This window comes from Salminus brasiliensis, chromosome 20 (assembly GCF_030463535.1).
Source record: "Salminus brasiliensis chromosome 20, fSalBra1.hap2, whole genome shotgun sequence".
NCBI lineage: Eukaryota > Metazoa > Chordata > Actinopteri > Characiformes > Bryconidae > Salminus > Salminus brasiliensis.
The window spans coordinates 32,741,425-32,760,224 of NC_132897.1; the positions used below are offsets into that span (position 1 = coordinate 32,741,425).

At 44.0% G+C, this 18,800-nt stretch overlaps 1 protein-coding gene across 1 annotated transcript in view; it reads left to right on the plus strand.

The window, feature by feature from the left end:
- slc4a5a (solute carrier family 4 member 5a) overlaps positions 1-18,800 on the plus strand; it is a 37,823-nt gene that overhangs the window by 16,255 nt on the left and 2,768 nt on the right. Inside the window, exons 10-23 of the mRNA XM_072664821.1 lie at positions 1,341-1,469; positions 2,073-2,247; positions 2,981-3,114; positions 3,240-3,511; positions 4,969-5,003; positions 5,879-6,070; positions 6,765-6,878; positions 7,417-7,578; positions 7,743-7,921; positions 8,243-8,315; positions 10,017-10,085; positions 13,259-13,432; positions 13,806-13,988; positions 16,933-16,988. Coding sequence (XP_072520922.1) covers positions 1,341-1,469; positions 2,073-2,247; positions 2,981-3,114; positions 3,240-3,511; positions 4,969-5,003; positions 5,879-6,070; positions 6,765-6,878; positions 7,417-7,578; positions 7,743-7,921; positions 8,243-8,315; positions 10,017-10,085; positions 13,259-13,432; positions 13,806-13,988; positions 16,933-16,988 — 1,947 coding nt within the window. The remainder of the gene's footprint in view (positions 1-1,340; positions 1,470-2,072; positions 2,248-2,980; positions 3,115-3,239; positions 3,512-4,968; positions 5,004-5,878; positions 6,071-6,764; positions 6,879-7,416; positions 7,579-7,742; positions 7,922-8,242; positions 8,316-10,016; positions 10,086-13,258; positions 13,433-13,805; positions 13,989-16,932; positions 16,989-18,800) is intronic.

Consider the following 18,800-nt stretch of genomic DNA (forward strand, 5'->3'; position numbering starts at 1 on the left):
TAGATATCTGAGATAAAAGGATTTTGGGAATATAGTACACTGAGATAATAGGACCATGTGAACATAGTACCTTGAGATAATAGGACCCTGGGATAATAGATATCTGAGACAATAGGACCCTAGGATAATAGATATCTGAGATCCCAAGGATAATAGATATCTGAGATGATAGGACCCTAGGATAATAGATATCTGACATAATAGGACGCTAAGATAATAGATATCTCAGATAAAGGGACCCTAGGATAATAGATATCTCAGATAAAAGGATTTTGGGAATATAGTACACTGAGATAATAGGACCATGTGAACATAGTAACTTGAGATAATAGGACCCTGGGATAATAGATATCTGACATAAAAGGACCCTGGGATAATAGATATCTGAGATAATAGGACCATATGATAATAGATATCTGAGATAAAGGGACCCTAGTATAATAGATATATGTGATAATAGGACCCTAGGATAATAGATATCTGAGATAATAGGACCCTGGGATAATATATATCTGAGATAATAGGACCCTAGTATATTAGATATCTGTGATAATAGGACCCTAGGATAATAGATATCTGAGATAAAGGGACCCTAGCATAATAGATATCTGAGATAAAAGGATTTTGGGAATATAGTACACTGAGATAATAGGACCATGTGAACATAGTACCTTCAGATAATAGGACCCTGGGATAATAGATATCTGAGATAATAGGACCCTAGGATAATAGATATCTGAGATCCCAAGGATAATAGATATCTGAGATAATAGGACGCTAAGATAATATATATATATGAGATAAAGGGACCCTAGGATAATAGATATCTGAGATAAAAGGATCCTGGGAATATAGTACACTGAGATAATAGGACCCTGTGAACATAGTACCTTGAGACAATAGGACCCCAAGATAATAGATATCTAAGATAATAGGACTCTAGGATAACAGATATCAGAGATCATATGACCCTAGGATAATAGATATATGAGATAAAAGGACTCTAAGATAATAGATAAATGAGATAAAGTGACCCTAGCATAATAGATATCTGAGATAAAAGGACTCTGGAAATATAGTACACTGAGATAATCGGACCATGTGAACATAGTACCTTGAGATAATAGGACCCCAAGATAATAGATATCTGAGATAAAGGGACCCTAGGATAATAGATATCTGGGATAGACCCTGGGACTAGATAGACCCTGAGACTATAGAACCCTTGCACCCTGGGAACAAAGGACTATGGGAATATTGGACCCTGAGAACATACTGTATGTTCTCTCACAAGGGAGAGTTCATCCTTCTCTTATGCTTTCTTGGTTCCCTGCAAACAGGAAGTCGGTGTTCTCTCTGAACGAGCTGGGTCAGATGAATGGCTCGGTGGGCGGAGGGGGCAACGTGAGCGATGACGAGGAGATGCCTGTGCCCCATGAGCTTGGGGAGGAGCTGGCCTACACTGGCAGGCAAGTTCCTTTGACGTGCCGAGCAGAGGTGTAGCAGACGTGGCACAGCAGCAAGTGTGTGTTGCATAGATCCAGCAGAAGTGATTGTGGGCTTTCAATGGACACTCTGGATTCTGTCCATAGGGTCTTCTTAGCTTGTGGCCAGTGATTCTAGATAGGCTTAAGATAAAAAGGCAGATAAGACGATGGACAAATGGATGGATGAACGGTACATATTTAACTAGGCTAAGTAACACAAGTAACACAAAAATGTAGACCATCTGAGCCCTGAGGACCAGTTTGAGAACCACCTCTCCAGACCACACTAGTCACTGGTTCGGGGGCTGGAGGGTCTTTTGTGTAGCTGAAGTCACGGAAACTGCTTTGCTTGGCAGTTTCAGAGCCAGGTCAAGAGGTTTGTTTTATTGCGATAAATAAGGCGATAAAAGGAAAATGGATTCTGACCTTCGGAGCAAAATGTTCTGCCAGAAGCCTCTAACTCACACTTTGTACTTTTCCACTTGACTTTTTAATGCGAGCTGTGGAAAGGACAGATCTCTTATTAATAATGTATTCAGAGGCTGTGTGTGTGTATGTATGTGTGTGTGTGTGTGTGCGCTGTAGGTTTTGCGGAGGCCTGTTTTTGGACATCAAGAGGAAGCTGCCCTGGTACCCCAGTGACTTTTATGAGGGCTTCCACATCCAGTCCATCTCGGCCGTGCTCTTCATCTACCTGGGCTGCATCACCAACGCGATCACCTTCGGGGGCCTCCTGGGGGACGCCACAGACAATTACCAGGTACATGCTAATAAAAACTGTCCTCCGGGAAGCCGTGAGCGTGACATTTTCAAGTTCTTGAAAGTTAAATGTGGCGCTTAGGGAAGTCCTGCAGGGCGAGCTCCGTTTCTATCAGCATTTTTAATTCATGCTTTTGCAGCGCTAAGGCTTCATTCACTTTACAAGCTATTATTGCTCAATTCGGAATATTTTTTCGAACCCGTTCACACTTACGTTTATATCTGCCATCACTGTGAAAGAATGAACGTATCCACATGCTCTTAGCCTTCTTAACATGAATGCATGGCCAGGTATCGGACATATCGCTAAATTTTGCCCACGAATGAAAGTGGCTGGAATCTGAATTGAAAAAATTCGGATTTTTTTGCGTTCACACTTGTAAATTAGTGTTATTTCGTTCTCCCTTCAATTGTATGTGGATTTTCTTTCCCATTTCCTATGTAGAGTCATTCTAATCGATGTTATTAGTTGATTAATGTGCACAATAAATAAGACTGGTAAGGATTAGACCAGGTGATTGGTTGTATTAGAACCAAGTACAATATGGGTGCTCTTATCACCATCGCTGTGGTGGGCTGGTTTCCCCTAACAGCACCACGGGCCTCGTATCCCTCCTGTTTACTGGGACCGTATTTTCCCTCTGTGCGTGTACTTTATTGACAGCTCTGGGAAAGTTCTGACCTAAAAATCAATGACCACCTTTTCTCTCTCTCTCTGTATCTCACCCCATCAGGGTGTGATGGAGAGTTTCCTGGGAACAGCCCTGGCGGGGACGGTCTTCTGCGTGTTTAGCGGTCAGCCCCTCATCATCCTCAGCTCCACCGGGCCCATCCTCATCTTTGAAAAGCTGCTCTTCGAATTCAGCAAGTGAGACCATCCACCTTTTCCACATTTTCCACAAGCCTTTTTTTTCACAGTATAGCAGAAGGTGCCAATCACAGTCGGCCATCATCATTAAACACAGCAACCAAACACACTCCTTTCTGTGCCAGGAGCAACGGCATCGACTACATGGAGCTCCGGCTGTGGATCGGCATGCACTCGTGCATGCAGTGCCTGTTCCTGGTGGCCACTGATGCCAGCTACATCATCAAGTACATGACCCGCTTCACCGAGGAGGGCTTCTCCAGCCTGATCTCCTTCATCTTTATCTCCGACGCCATCAAGAAAATGGTGGGGTCCTTCAAATACTACCCCATCAACACGGACTTCAAACCCGACTACGTCACCGCCTACAAGTGTGAATGCATCGCGCCGGACCCAAGTGAGTCCTAGAGTAGGGTTGTCACGGTGACAGACATTTCACACTTACATTGACACTGACCTCCAACCTGGTATCAACCAGAACAGCGGTGTACAGTCATCCTCAGCTGGACACCCAGCCTATTAAGCCTGTTTACACCTAATTAGGAGAAGGTTTTTTTTTTACCAATTTTGAAAATGAATATTTAGGTCATGTGAGGATTATTAACGTTCTCTAACATGCAGATTTTGTGCAGGTGTTATTTTTCTATTTATTTCATGAATGGCTTGATGGCATTCAGAACAATCACATGGCTTGAAAATGCATTTTTAGGGGGCTCAGAGTGGCTCAGCGGTCGAGATATCCAATCCCGAGCCGTGCCACTTTGCCATCAGCAGTCGGAGAGAGCACAGTTGGCTCTTGGTGGATAGATGGCAGACTCAAAACGATGTCTGTAGGGCCCGACAATGACAATGCCGCATGTATGGAAGGAGACATGCTAAGTTCTTACCCTCCTAGAGTCGGGAGAATTGTTTACAGAAGGCTCGGACCCGAATCTGTTTGAACAATTTGAACAGTTTGAACTGAATTGAATCATGTTCATTGAATTGAATCATATTAATTGGACAAATTAATAACATGCAATTTTAGCTCTACAACAGGATTGTATTTTCTAATTGACCTCTTTAATCAATATCACAATATTGCTGAACATCTTAAATAAATGAAATAAATATAGAAAAAATGAATAAATACATGTAATAAATGAAAATTCATATATTAAAGAGAGAAATTGCCCTTTTTTCTTTCCTTTTTTGACATGTAGGTTCTGTTATATATGATAATTATGTAATTATATATATAACAGAACCTACATGTCAAAAAAGGAAAGAAAAAAGGGCAATTTCTCTCTTTAATATATGAATTTTCATTTAGCTATGACTAGACATAGCGACAGTTGCAGTGAGCGTGTAGTTCTTCGTATGTACACCATTGTTTTGCCATGAATGAAACCTGTGACTGTTGTAACTGATTTGTACTGTGGTTGCTTTTGCTGCAAACCCCCCCGACATGGCCGCCGCTTCATACGTGTGAGTATCAGCTTGGTGCTTTGTTATTCATTCTCCACAAACAAAGTTAAATTAGCTATTATTCGCCCATGACACGCTGCATGCCCATTAAATCCAGAAGCACTTTCTCTCCTCCAAAACATGGTTTTCGTGTCGCTTGGGGATTTCAGCCCCCTCGAAATTAAAATTCCCGCTTTGTAGCGTTTAGCCGAAAACACCCATCTGCCGCCACAGATGCACAGATGTGGTGTGACCCGACAGCAAATTGCAATTTCCATCTCAGATTCATCTTCTTTCACCACTGCTCTCAATTCTGATCATCTCTCCTCTTTCTTAACCCCGCCCCCCCCCCTCTCTCTACCAATACACCTGTTTGTTCAGTGGCTCCAATGATCTTCGCTGTTGTAGTTCCAGTGCCGGATAACACTTCTGCTCTCTTTGGTGTAAGTGCTGCTGCTTCTTCTTCTTCTTCTTCTCTCCTCTTCTCTTTCTTCTCGTTTTTTTTTTTTTTTTGTTGCTGTTATTGTTTTTGGCTTCGACCTCGGCCTTGTCGGATTCGTGTGGGATTAGGAGTTCCAGCTTCATCTCGGTTTTTGATTTGTGTCTTAAATGACTCATTTATATTCAAATGGGATTTCTGGTTCAGTGATAGACTCTCGAGAGGCATTGGAGGACGCAGTGATGAAAGTGAATCCCGTCTTGCTCAGATTTTATTTGCCTTTTTTTTTTATCTCTCACACGAGAACCTTAAACCCATCCACTACTACAACCCCCCCAACCCCCCCCCCCCCCCCCCCCCCAAAACAGCTCGAACACAAGTGAGTTACTTGGAAATAGTACTGAGAGTTTCACTGCTGTATCGGCCCTGATTTCAGTAGCTGGAAACCTAAGCACAGAAAGGTGTACAGAAGCTGAGCTATGAACTCAAGGTGGAGTAAATATGAACTAGCTAGGCCCTATGGGCACAAATAAGGAGTAATTGAAGAGGTAAATGGTGTAAGAATTTGTGCAGCTATTTGTGCAATTAGAGCTTATAAGTCTTAACAGTCAGGGTTTCCTTCAAATATAGAAAAAAGGCATGACCGCTAGCATAAAGATGTGATATCTGACTTTTTTAGCTTTAGCTTTAGCTTGTGAATGGGTTTCTTGGTGTTTCTTAGGCCCTAAAATCTCGCTCTCAAGGCTTTTGCAGAGATGTTGTCCCTTTTAAATGAACTGTTTGAATTTTGATACTGTTTGTAAATATATATTGCCCAACCTTATCCCCCCCCCCCCCCTCCCCACTCTCTCTCTCTCTCTCTCTCTTTCTGTCTCCCAGATGAACATAACAGCTCTGGACTGGACTCAGCTGAGCAAGAAAGAATGTGTGAAGTATGGCGGCTCGCTGGTGGGGAAGTCCTGTAAATACGTGCCCGACCTGGCCCTCATGTCCTTCATCCTGTTCTTCGGCACCTACTCCATGACCGTCTCGCTGAAGAAGTTCAAGTTCAGCCGCTACTTTCCTACCAAGGTAGGCACGAGGGGTGGGGTGGGGGGGCTGGTCGGAGCGTGGGATGTGAGAAAGGGTGAAGTGAGAAAGAGAGTCCACACGATGTGCGAAACCGAAACCTGACATCGTCTGATAGTCCGAGCAGACATCCACCACAGCCTCTCTCACACAATCAGGGGCTGATACTGCGAATGTGGCCTTTGATATTTCTTGTTCTTGCATACAACAGAATAGTGTCTCATAAATTGATTGCTGCCATAGTCTATTCATGTCCATTTATTGGGCATTGGGTCATTGGTTCATAAAACCCCCCTACCAAACGCCTGGCAACCACCAGAAATACCAAAGCTACCACCTAACACAGAGATTGACGTGTTACTGACGGGTTCCTGGGTGGCGCAACAGTCTAAGTGCTGTAAGTCGGAGTCCAGAAAAGCGCAATTAGCTGGCACATGCTAGCCTTTACCTTCCCAGTGCTGGTGGCATTGGTGGGACTGTATGAATCCTATCTAACAGGCCTACTTTTTGTGTCTGTGTTCTATTCTGATTCCTTCAGTCGAGGTCACTTGTTCCTAGAACTTCCTAGAACCGACTTCCTGAAAGCCTAATCAATTGGAGAGCTGGCTTCACCCGTTGCAAGCTTTTAAGCCTTTTTTTCCCAAGCAAAACTGAAAATGAGTTGTGCCTTTGTGTGTATGTGTGTGTGTGTGTGTAGCTGCGGAAGCTCATCAGCGACTTCTCCATCTTCATGTCCATCATGACGTTCGTGGGTCTGGACATGCTGATTGGCCTGAAAACACCCAAACTCATTGTGCCCACTGAGTTTAAGGTAAAACAAGCAGCACACAAGCAGCCTTTATTCCTTCGTACCTTTATTCCTTCGTGAAGTACATTATATTGACAGAAGTATTGGGACACGAGGATGATCCTGCTTTTGCTGCCCAGGGAAGAAGGCTTTCTACTAGATTTTGGAGGAACATTGCTGTAAGGACTTGATTGCATTCAGGAGCGTTAGCGAGGTCAGGATGTTGGATGATGATGATCACCACCTCACCTCATTCATCCCCAACTCATCCCAAACCAAAAGTCTTTCCAGATACAGACGCAGTTTACCACTGCTCCACAGCTCAATGCTGGGGGGGTTTCATAACCCTCTAGTCCACGCCTGGACAATAGGTTCAGTCCTATTCTATTTGGCACTGTACTTCTCTACAGGGGCTAGACCAGCTGTGTGTCTGTGTCAGCGATGGGTGCAACTTTAAGTAGCCGAATGCATTCTTTAATAGGGGTGTCCACAAACATTTGGACATATAGTGTACATCGCTGATCGCCTACTTTACTGACCTGTTTCGGTGCGTGTCCTGTAGCCTACACGTCCAGAACGGGGCTGGATTGTGATGCCATTCGGGAAGAACCCGTGGTGGGTGTATGTAGCCAGCTTTGTCCCCGCTCTCCTCGTCACCATCCTCATCTTCATGGACCAGCAGATCAGCGCTGTCATCGTCAACAGAAAGGAAAACAAGCTGAAGGTATGTTCTTGAGCATGCTGTACATTAGTAGAGTTATTAGGCCTCTGTCTTTTTACTTCAATGTTTAATTGCCCCAGAGGGGGATCGGTTCCTCTAGGTGGTCTTTTCTCAAAAGCGCTACGTAGTTGAACCTAAACTAAAAGTCCTCTTGCTGCCTCCAACAGAAAGGTTGCGGCTATCACTTGGACCTGTTTTGGGTGGGCATCCTGATGGCCACCTGTTCCTTCATGGGGCTTCCGTGGTACGTGGCGGCCACGGTCATCTCTATCGCCCACATCGACTCCCTGAAGATGGAGAGTGAGTCCAGCGCTCCAGGAGAGCAGCCGCAGTTCCTGGGTGTGAGGTACGAGGGAAGCACTGCTGTTCAGAGCCCAGTATGATGGAGAAAGCCTAGGCCATGAGCATGAATGCACTAACAATTTTACCATAATAAATATTTGAGGTATTTTTGTATATTTTAACGTCAAACAGAGCCCAGCAGGCTCAGGGCTTTACTCTAAAACAACAACTACAGTGCATATAGTTTCAGCTTCAGCGACTAAAGACGTGTACCCCGCTGGACTAAATGAAATGACATGGTACATAAAGGCCCTTGCCAGTAGTTCATCTCTATTCCGCATGTTCTTTTCCTCTGTGCCTCGGGCTGCGTCTCTCTGACCCGCAGGGAACAGCGGATAACAGGGATTCTGGTGTTTGTGCTGACCGGAGTCTCCATCTTCCTGGCCCCCGTCCTCCAGGTGAGCCCAGGACACGTCAAGCCTCGTTATGGATAGACCCCACTTGCCCGTTCGGGTTGGAATGAGTAATCGTGCTTGGCTTGAGGACAGATCAGGCTGCGATTATGTCAAAAATAAAAAATAAAAAAAAGCAGTCCTGTAAAAATACAGCAGAAAGTCTGGCAGCAGTTGCCAGTAGAAGACAGCTGGATATGAGTGTACGTCTGTAAATTCAGTGTCATTTACATATTTACATTTTACCCTAGTGCTTTTTCAGCTTATGCTCTATGACCAAGGTCTTGAAACCTGGACCTTGAATCCAGTTTCCAGTTCTGGACTTTGTAACTTTGGTAGATGTGACACTAAGTGACCAGTTAAACCGTTCCCTTAACTACCAGCGAGAACAAAATCCAGGACTACGGGTATATTGGCACATAAAACTTATATATTAATATATATATTAATAAACGATGAAAAATAGTCAGTAGTTTAAGGTGGTAGTAACCTCATGCTCCTGCAGATACCTACAGGGTGTGACAGGACTCAGACTTTGAGAAGAGTTGGTACAGTGCAGTGAGTGTCTGGCTGGATGTGTGGACAATGGGTCACAAAGCAGATACAGTTAATGATTGGCTAAGAGGAGTGATTGCATTTGGGAGTAGCCAAAGGCCATAGTGTGAAGGAAGTAGATGAATCTGCATATGTATGGTAGTGTACGGTCATACGGGTCTACCAGCAGTGGCAGAAACCCCAGTCTACAGGAAATTCCCTTTATTTTTCCTGTCTTTCTTGAGCAGAAGTGAGCAAAGGCCTCTTGCCTTGTGATGCTCTGCTCCATATGTTGACGGCCTGCAGTTCCCTGCGGAGTCTTCTTTCAGACGTGGGTGGTGAGAGGACCTGCACTGACTCCTAGAAGCAATTCTTGCCTGGAAGTAAAGCCATTTTCCCTGTTCTCATGGCCACAATTTCCTCATCCTCGTCCTGAAGTTACTACCACCTTAAACAAGCAAGATAACTATTTTTGGGTCCTGGGAGCTATACTGCATACTATATAGTGGTACAGGACTCCATCTGTCACTACCGGTTCATCCTCCTATACACGAAGCCATATTTTCTAAATGCTGCCAGTACAACCCCTGCTGAACAGTCCAGCTGGTTGAAAAGTTAGTCCTCCAGGCAAAAGCAGACCCTGTACTGGTGTGCTTGCTGGTTAACCAGCTCTTGACCAGCATAGTGTGTGTTGCATTAGATTCTGGTCATGCTGGTTGTCTAACATACCCTACGCTGGTCAAGACCTAAGCAGGTCCAATAAAGCTTAATGGTTTAGCATGGGTGCCATTGGTCTATATGTGCTTGGAGGAGAACACCAACTGCCAGTTCTGTCTCATGGCTAGCGTAGCGTCTTTTTGTGGTAGGCATATGCCCACATTTGTCAATCCGGGTCTAATCTTGATTTCCTGAAACTGGTACGACTGCAACACTCTGCCTTACTTCAGTGTAGCTTACTAAAGTAGCATTAGCTTATATGTAGTGATATTAGTATTTCGGCTTTTAAACGACCCCGTAATTCAGAGAATCTAGTGTACACAGAACTCGTAAAAGCGCCCTGAACAGATTTCTGCCATTAAAAATCCAGCTTAGACTCGGAGTGCCAAATATGGCCATTAGAACTATGAACATCTATGAACAGCATAGCAACGAATGATGTTTTCACTTCCTCAGTTCATCCCCATGCCTGTGCTGTACGGTGTGTTCCTCTACATGGGCGTGGCATCTCTCAGCGGCATCCAGGTAAGCAGCTTCAGGTCCGGTCCAATCCAGATACAGGAGTAAGCTGAGGGCTTGTGCTTATTGTCATTTAAGCAACGTGGATCAGCTTAGTCACTTCTGAGAACAGGCCTGAGTGTAGCGCTACTGCAGCACCGCTCACTGAAGCATACAGTACATATACAGTCAAAGCAGTCGTTTGCTAAAATCTCAAATCTGAGATTGATCAGCTTAGACATTTTTAGTGTCTGAAATTTGGCTTCTTTCAGTCTGCACTAGAGCTGCGAGGCTAATGTAACTAAAAGGATTGGGAGCTTATGTATACCAGTCACTAGCAATGCCCCAAAACATTGGAGGGTAAGGAATAGCACCATCAATAGCCAACATCTGTGCTGACCAACATCACACTAGGAGTGATGGGCAGAGTGATGGGAGTACAGTGGCATTAACCCCTCCCTGAGAGAGCAAGGCTAATTGTGCTCTCTTAGACTCCGGCTGCTGATGGCATAGTGGCAGCGCCTTAGACCACTGGAGCAGTATTTTACCAAGCAATGTCCTGCATGTATCCCTCCACCATTGTTGAAACTTTTCAGACCTCTGAATGACATAGTTTTCATCTTCAGCAGTTGTTTAATGTGGGAAATTAGACGAATGGGTTGAACTCCGTTTTAGGTCATACCTGCCTATGGTTGATGACAACCAATGACATCAAGCACCGACCTCGAACATGTCCTAGCTGATGAGCACATTTGAGGTAATTGGAAAAACGGTTGTTTCATCAGGCGCTTTCTTGAACGTTCCCCCGTTAGTAACCGAGGGGTGGCTACAGCGGTGTCGTCCCTGACTCAGCCTTGAGGCCAGCTCAAGCTCCCCGATGGCCGCCTGCTCCCCCACTTGAAGTTAAGCATTAGCTAACACACCTCTGCTTCCATCGCCCAGGGTAATGGGAAAAAGATCTCTGGCGGTGCAGTTCGATAAGATTACGCGCTGTCTCGGAACAGTGGCTTTGCTCTCGAGCCGTAAGAAAGTCGGCGATGCGCTCTGGCAATGAGCTGTAGGAGGACAGGGGCGTCTAGGGGCTGCCATTTGTATGCAGGGTGACGCTCCTCCGGCCGCGTCCGGCAGCATGATGAGGCAGCTAGGAGTCAGGCTGTGTGGGAGGCATGGTAGCAGAGGCCAGATGCTGCTTCACAGCGCCTGGCAATCAAACCGTGACAGCTGGAGGCCAGCGTACCCTGAGCGGCGCGGGGAAAAGACTTAAAAGGTGGAAAAAACTTGAGTTTCATTCATTATTCAATGGTGCGGAATTCTAGATGGTACTGGAGACAGTGGCGGTCGTTTACAATGCCGACAAGGCCAGGGAAAGTGACCCTGACAATGCCGGCCATATGGTCAAGGCCGGCACCGGCTATAGGGAGAACGGGCATTGCCTAAGGCCTCTGGATAAATAAGTATTGATGTTCTTATTGGATACGTTGGTTGGCTGTCACCAGTTTTAACAACTCACCTTGTCAAATTCAAAGGTGGGCCCCATTGTTTCACACTGTTGTAAGAAGAGATAAGTCATAAATCCCACACAGAGCTTCTTCAGCTGAAATTCATCTACGCCCTCACTTACTCTCTTACAACAAACCAGCCCTCTGCCGTAACTCGCAGACTCTCTGTCCGGCTCTGACGTCGAAAATTGATAGGCTGATATCTTCATTGATTTTGAGATAGCCTACCAATTTTGCCACCTGTATGTCATGTAAGGCTGACCTGATAATTGGAAATTTAAGGTCACAGTCTGCCATTTAAAAGCTTACATCACAGATAAGTAATGCGTGCAGGTTTGCAGTTCGTACTGTTTATCAGGTACGTTTTGACATAGCAAGGTCAAACGGTCACCTTCAAACAATCCTGACAAATGGACGCTGTCGACAAAACTCTGACTGACCTCCGACATTCATTTAGCTATTGTCTGAGACATATGGTCTCATATAGGCGAAACCGTGCTTGGGCCCCGCGCATTGCCGTTTAAGTATAATAAGTGTGAAATTGACAGAGCAGGGACTGAAATGCCAAGAAAACAGTACAATGAAGGACACTATAATAAAGCGTTACTTCCAAATGTATTCAATTTTAAAGGAATTACAGTCGTCCGCTTGATGTAGTAACGGTCAGTCTGACAAAAACTGACCGACTGACCACTGTGAACAATCCTGCCAAAAAGATGCTCAAAAAAGGATAGTTTAATAAAGGGCTAAAATAATTTATTACTATTATTATTAATATTATTATTACTGTTGTCCAAGAACTAGCCCGATAAATAGTGGGCCCCGGAATATTGCAGTTTAAGTTTATTGAGGGTAAAATTGGAAGAACATGGAGTAAAACTGTAGAAAAACAGTTCAAACAAGGATAGTATAATAAAGGGCTAAAATAATTTGTTATTATTATTACTACTATTATTACTGTTGTCTAAGAACTAGGCCAATAAATAGTGCTTGGGCCCCAGCATATTGCCATTTAAGTGTATTGAGGGTAAATTTGGAAGAACATGGAGTAAAACTGTAGGAAAACAGTTCAAAAATGATAGTTTAATAAAGGGCTAAAAAATGTATTACTATTATTATTAATATTATCATTACAGTTGTCTGAGAACTAGCCCGATAAATAGTGCTTGGGCCCCGGCATATTGCCGTTTAAGTTTATTGAGGTTAAAATTGTAAGAACATGAAGTAAAACTGCAGAAATACAGTTCAAAAAAGGATAGTTTAATAAAGGGCTTATTATTATTATTATTATTATTATTATTATTATTACTGTTGCCTGAGAACTAGACCAATAAATAGTGCTTGGGCCCCAGCATATTGCCAGGTAAGTACTGTAGAAACTGTAAAACTGTAGAATAAAGGACAGTGTGCTAAAAGGATGAATTAATATAATGCACTTTTAAAGATAATATTCGTCCAGACAGAATATTAATATCGTGCTTCATTTGCTGATAATGCCACGTTAAGGGCTGTGAACAAGGACCGGAGTAGACGGAGAGGAAGGCAGACGTTTTCATTATTGGGAAATAATGGAAACGTTGAACTGTTGGCTCTGATATAATAAATGACCCAATGTTCCAGGTTGCTATAGTGACAGTCTCAGACCTACAACAGTACGGCCGCAACAATGAGTGATGCATTGCTCCTTTCTGTCCCCGATAGTTCTGGGACAGGATCAAGCTGTTCCTGATGCCAGCGAAGCACCAGCCCGACTTCACGTACCTGCGCCACGTGCCGCTCAGGAGGGTCCACCTCTTCACCCTACTGCAGATCATCTGCCTCGCTGTCCTCTGGATCCTCAAATCCACCTTCCTTGCCATCATCTTCCCTGTCATGGTAGGCCTGAAATCGGTTCACCAGATGTCTGGACGGGCTGGATGCTCAAAGCTTCATGGAGGCCTCGGGCAGCTTGAGACCAGCTAGCTAGCTACTCTCCCAGGGGTCTCATTGACCCACAATGATCAGAAGCATTGTAGACGTGCTTTCTTTATTTGACATGATATAAAAAATGCTGGGCCAATGCTGTGACCAGATGCTGCCCCAAGAGAAGCCAACTGTGATGGTCTTAATGGGTTATGGCTTCTGAAGGTCCTGTAGGAAACTGTAGCCCATCTGTTCTCCAGCCCTCCAGTGGTCAGTTTTTTTTTACGGTAGTGGACAAAGATAATTAATAATGTCTCAGAAATCAGCTGTCGGTTTACCCCCTCAGATTCTGGGCCTGATGCTGGTACGGAAGATGCTGGACATGGTCTTCTCCCAGCATGACCTGGCCTGGCTCGATGACCTCCTGCCTGAGAAGGAGAAGAAAAAGAAGGAAGATGAGAAGAAGAACAGCAGCAGCAGCAAGAAGGACAAGAAGAAGGGCCGAGCGGGAGATGACATTGAGGAAGATGTAAGGCCGGCTTTTGAGTGACGAGTGCTGTTATCATTTCAGTCAGTGGTTGGGGGGGGGGTAGAAAAGTGGCCCACTCTGGCTTTGGATAGACTCCGTCTTATCAGCGATTCCCAAAGGGGGACGACTGCCAGAGAAGATATAAGTCCAACCAGTCTCAGAACAGACTTACTCCGACACACACACACATCAGAGCGCACTCACAAAATCCCATCAGCATCCTGCTTAGAATGAGAAGAGCAGTGTTTAATAGACTTGAAATGCTGGTCCTGAATGACTCAATCCTGAAAGTGTGCTACTGCTGCCCCCTACTGGTCTGCAGAGCTCTTAACAAATATGCAACATGTCCAACATGCTTAATATCTGTCAGTTAATGTGCGATACTGAACAGAACGTTAGCGACAGTATTTTGACAGTATTCGACTGATCTTGGACGCCCTAGTATATTTAGACTTGTATTGGATTCCGCAGCATTTGTACTCTGACTTGTCTTGGACTCCATAGTATTTTGTACTTACACTTTTATTGGACTCAAAAGTATTTTTATTCTGACTTGTCCTGGACTTGATAGTATTTGTATTCAGACTTGTCCTGGACCCGAAAGTATTTTTATTCAGACTTGTCCTGGACCCGAAAGTATTTTTATTCTGACTTGTTCTGAACCTGAAAGTATTTTACGCTGACTTGTCCTGGACTCTATAGTATTTGTATTGTGACTTGTACTGGACCCGAAAGTATTTTTATTCAGACTTGTCTTGGGCACCACAGCATTTGTACTGAGACTTGTCCTGGACTCGACAGTATTTGTATTCTGACTTGTACTGGACTTGATAGTATTTTTATTCAGACTTGTACTGGACTTGACACTATTTGTATTCAGACTTGTCCTGGACTAGATAGTATTTTTATTCAGACTTGTAATGGACTCGATAGTGTTTTTATTCAGACTTGTCCTGGACTCGAAAGTATTCTTACACTGACTTGTCCTGAACTCAATAGTATTTGTATTCAGACTTGTCCTGGACTCCACAGCATTTGTACTGAGACTTGTCCTGGACTCCACAGCATTTGTACTGAGACTTGTCCTGGACTCGACAGTATTTGTACTGAGACTTGTCCTGGACTCGACAGTATTTGTATTCTGACTTGTACTGGACTCGATAATATTTATATTCAGCCCTGTTCTGGACACCATAGTATTTTTATTCAGACTTGTCCTGGTCTCCACAGTATTTGTACTCAGACTTGTCCTGGACTCGATAGTATTTTTATTCAGACTTGTCCTGGACCCGAAAGTATTTTTATTCAGACTTGTCCTGGACTCCACAGTATTTTTATTCAGACTTGTCCTGGACTCGATAGTATTTGTATTCAGACTTGTCCTGGACCCGAAAGTATTTTTATTCTGACTTGTCCTAGACTCGAAAGTATTTGTATTCAGACTTGTTCTGAACCTGAAAGTATTTTATGCTGACTTGTCCTGGACTCTATAGTATTTGTTTTGTGACTTGTACTGGACCCGAAAGTATTTTTATTAAGACTTGTCTTGGGCACCACAGCATTTGTACTGAGACTTGTCCTGGACTCGACAGTATTTGTATTCTGACTTGTACTGGACTTGATAGTATTTTTATTCAGACTTGTACTGGACTTGACACTATTTGTATTCAGACTTGTCCTGGACTAGATAATATTTTTATTCAGACTTGTACTGGACTTGACACTATTTGTATTCAGACTTGTCCTGGACTCCACAGCATTTGTACTGAGACTTGTCCTGGACTCCACAGCATTTGTACTGAGACTTGTCCTGGACTCGACAGTATTTGTACTGAGACTTGTCCTGGACTCGACAGTATTTGTACTGAGACTTGTCCTGGACTCGACAGTATTTGTATTCTAACTTGTACTGGACTTGATAGTATTTATATTCAGACTTGTTCTGAACCTGAAAGTATTTTATGCTGACTTGTCCTGGACTCTATAGTATTTGTTTTGTGACTTGTACTGGACCCGAAAGTATTTTTATTCAGACTTGTCTTGGGCACCACAGCATTTGTACTGAGACTTGTCCTGGACTCGACAGTATTTGTATTCTGACTTGTACTGGACTTGATAGTATTTTTATTCAGACTTGTACTGGACTTGACACTATTTGTATTCAGACTTGTCCTGGACTAGATAGTATTTTTATTCAGACTTGTACTGGACTTGACACTATTTGTATTCAGACTTGTCCTGGACTTGATAGTGTTTTTATTCAGACTTGTCCTGGACTCGAAAGTATTCTTACACTGACTTGTCCTGAACTCAAAAGTATTTGTATTCAGACTTGTCCTGGACTCCACAGCATTTATACTGAGACTTGTCCTGGACTCCACAGCATTTGTACTGAGACTTGTCCTGGACTCCACAGCATTTGTACTGAGACTTGTCCTGGACTCGACAGTATTTGTATTCTGACTTGTACTGGACTTGATAGTATTTATATTCAGACCTGTTCTGGACACCATAGTATTTTTATTCAGACTTGTCCTGGTCTCCACAGCATTTGTACTGAGACTTGTCCTGGACTCAACAGTATTTGTATTCTGACTTGTACTGGACTTGATAGTATTTGTACTCTGATCTGTCCTGGACACTGTAGTATTTGTACTAGGACTTTTATTGGACTTGACAATATTGGTACTCAGACTTGTCCTGGACTTCACAGTATCTGTACTCAGACTTGTCTTGGACTCGACTGTATTTGTACTCTGACTTGCCCTGGACACCATAGTATTTATACTTGGACTTCAAGACAATAATGTCTGAATTCTGAGATGTCATGAACTCTACAGCCAGTCTTTTCAAATAAAAAGTATTTAACCTTCCCCAGCGTACCCGAGCAACTCCATTAAATGATTGTGTCTTGCATTTGTAATTGGTTTCCTCTGTCCTGCAGGAGAAGTACCACCCATACTCAAACTGCTCGGTGGGCGAGACGGAGCTGGACCGCAGGTACTGTGTGCTCAAACTGCACCTTCCATACAGGGATCTGTTAGAGCCCCCTGACTCCAACTCAGAGTGGACGGCCCGCTGCCAGCCGGGCAGCTATTACCACTGATAGACACTATATTATTGATTAAACTTCTTAAGTAGACACACAGACGAGCACTGATGTTAGACTGCATGCCCGCTAGTCCCTAATCCAAACGCTCCAATGCTTGCTTATCTCAGTAACCAGTATGTTGATTTCATGCACAAAATCAAAGTGTCCTTCCTTATTGTCCTTTCCATGCGCTTTTAAGCAATGCAGATGGACGTTACATGTCAACTGTCCGGTTCCCTTTGCAGTCACACATTCACACACTTCGCGGACACAAACACAAGGCGTTCGGCACGGACCTAGCCGGGTCTGATTCTAACCATTCTGACTTCATCTACAAGCGTCTAATCTAAATTAAACGAAAATGCTGCTTGGCGCTCATCTGAGGTTGCAAACACACCCAAATTGGACGTTTTGGTTGTTTCTTTCTCCTCTGAATGCGTTGCTCACTCTCTGCTTTAGCCTCTGTTTTGGAAAAGAAAAATGGCGGGAGTCTGGGATTACAGGGATCTTAATGGATGACCAGACGTAATTCAGCAGCTCAGCAAGAAATCAGATTTCCAGTTGTCCCCTCACTCTAAATGTAGTCCATTGGTCAAGACATGTTCGGCATCTGAGGTTGGTACTGGTGCTACAAGGCCAGCGTAGCTAGCACGCTAAACCTTCTAGACGAAAAGGTTCAAATTTGTCCAGGCAGGATTGCTTATTATGTCCTGTAGCATCTCGGCGGATACAGCTAAGCAAGCTTTCCCACTGGTTAGCAGCTTCAAGAGGTACACTCAAGTTCAGACATCAGATTCTACCAACACAACAAGAAAGTGAGGAATGATCCAGGCATGCTTTAAAGAGGAGTGGCTTGTCCTTTAGTCCTTCTCAGGTCCTTTTCTGGTCCTTGTTCTAGATTGCTCACTGGTTTCGCTTAGTTGTTAGGAACGTAAACCGGCTTGCTGTATGCCAGGACTCTTAAACAGTGTCTTATACCTGCGAATACCTGTCAAATGTCCAGCCAAACAACCAAAAACGTTCCTCTGCACCAGCGCTAGCTTAGTGCTGACATACCATTAGAAGGTGACAACAGAATGTAAGGTTATTGCCTGAACTGAATACCCAGCTGTAGTCGTCACATTATGCCACTGGTCTGCTTATGCTAAACCTCTATGCTTCCTTTAGAAATGGACGGGTTGCCAATAGGTTTACACCAGTTTACCTAAGCTTCCATTACTTGCTAGCTACGTTGGCCTTGTAGCTTCAGCGCAAAGCGAAAGAAGCCAACTTCACACATCCAGCATGTCTTGGCTGATGAACTTTGAGTATTCCTTGACGAACCATCCTCGTCATAGCTTTCCTCTACATATTCATCCTTCTTCGGGAGAGCTCTTCAAACGCCGCTGGCTGTGATGTCTGCATTGCTGTTAATGGTGCATGGTCTGGATGATGTGTTTTTTTGAATCCAGGCTGTAATCGCAATCTTGCGGGTTTAGCTTCTGTTCAGGCTCCTTTTGGAGCTTTAGTGTATTGCTTTAGACCTTTCCAGACTCAAGTTCCTGCTCTGCTAGACGTTGCCCCAGTCTGGGAGTTGCTAGGCCTTGGTGCGAGGATTACAGCCTGGTAAAATCTGTCTCCTTTTCAACCCTGCATCTTCAGTCTTTCCTTATTCTGTGTCGTTTCCTTGGCTTAAAGAAATACTTTGGGGGAAATCAGAATTACAGGGTTCTCCCCTTACC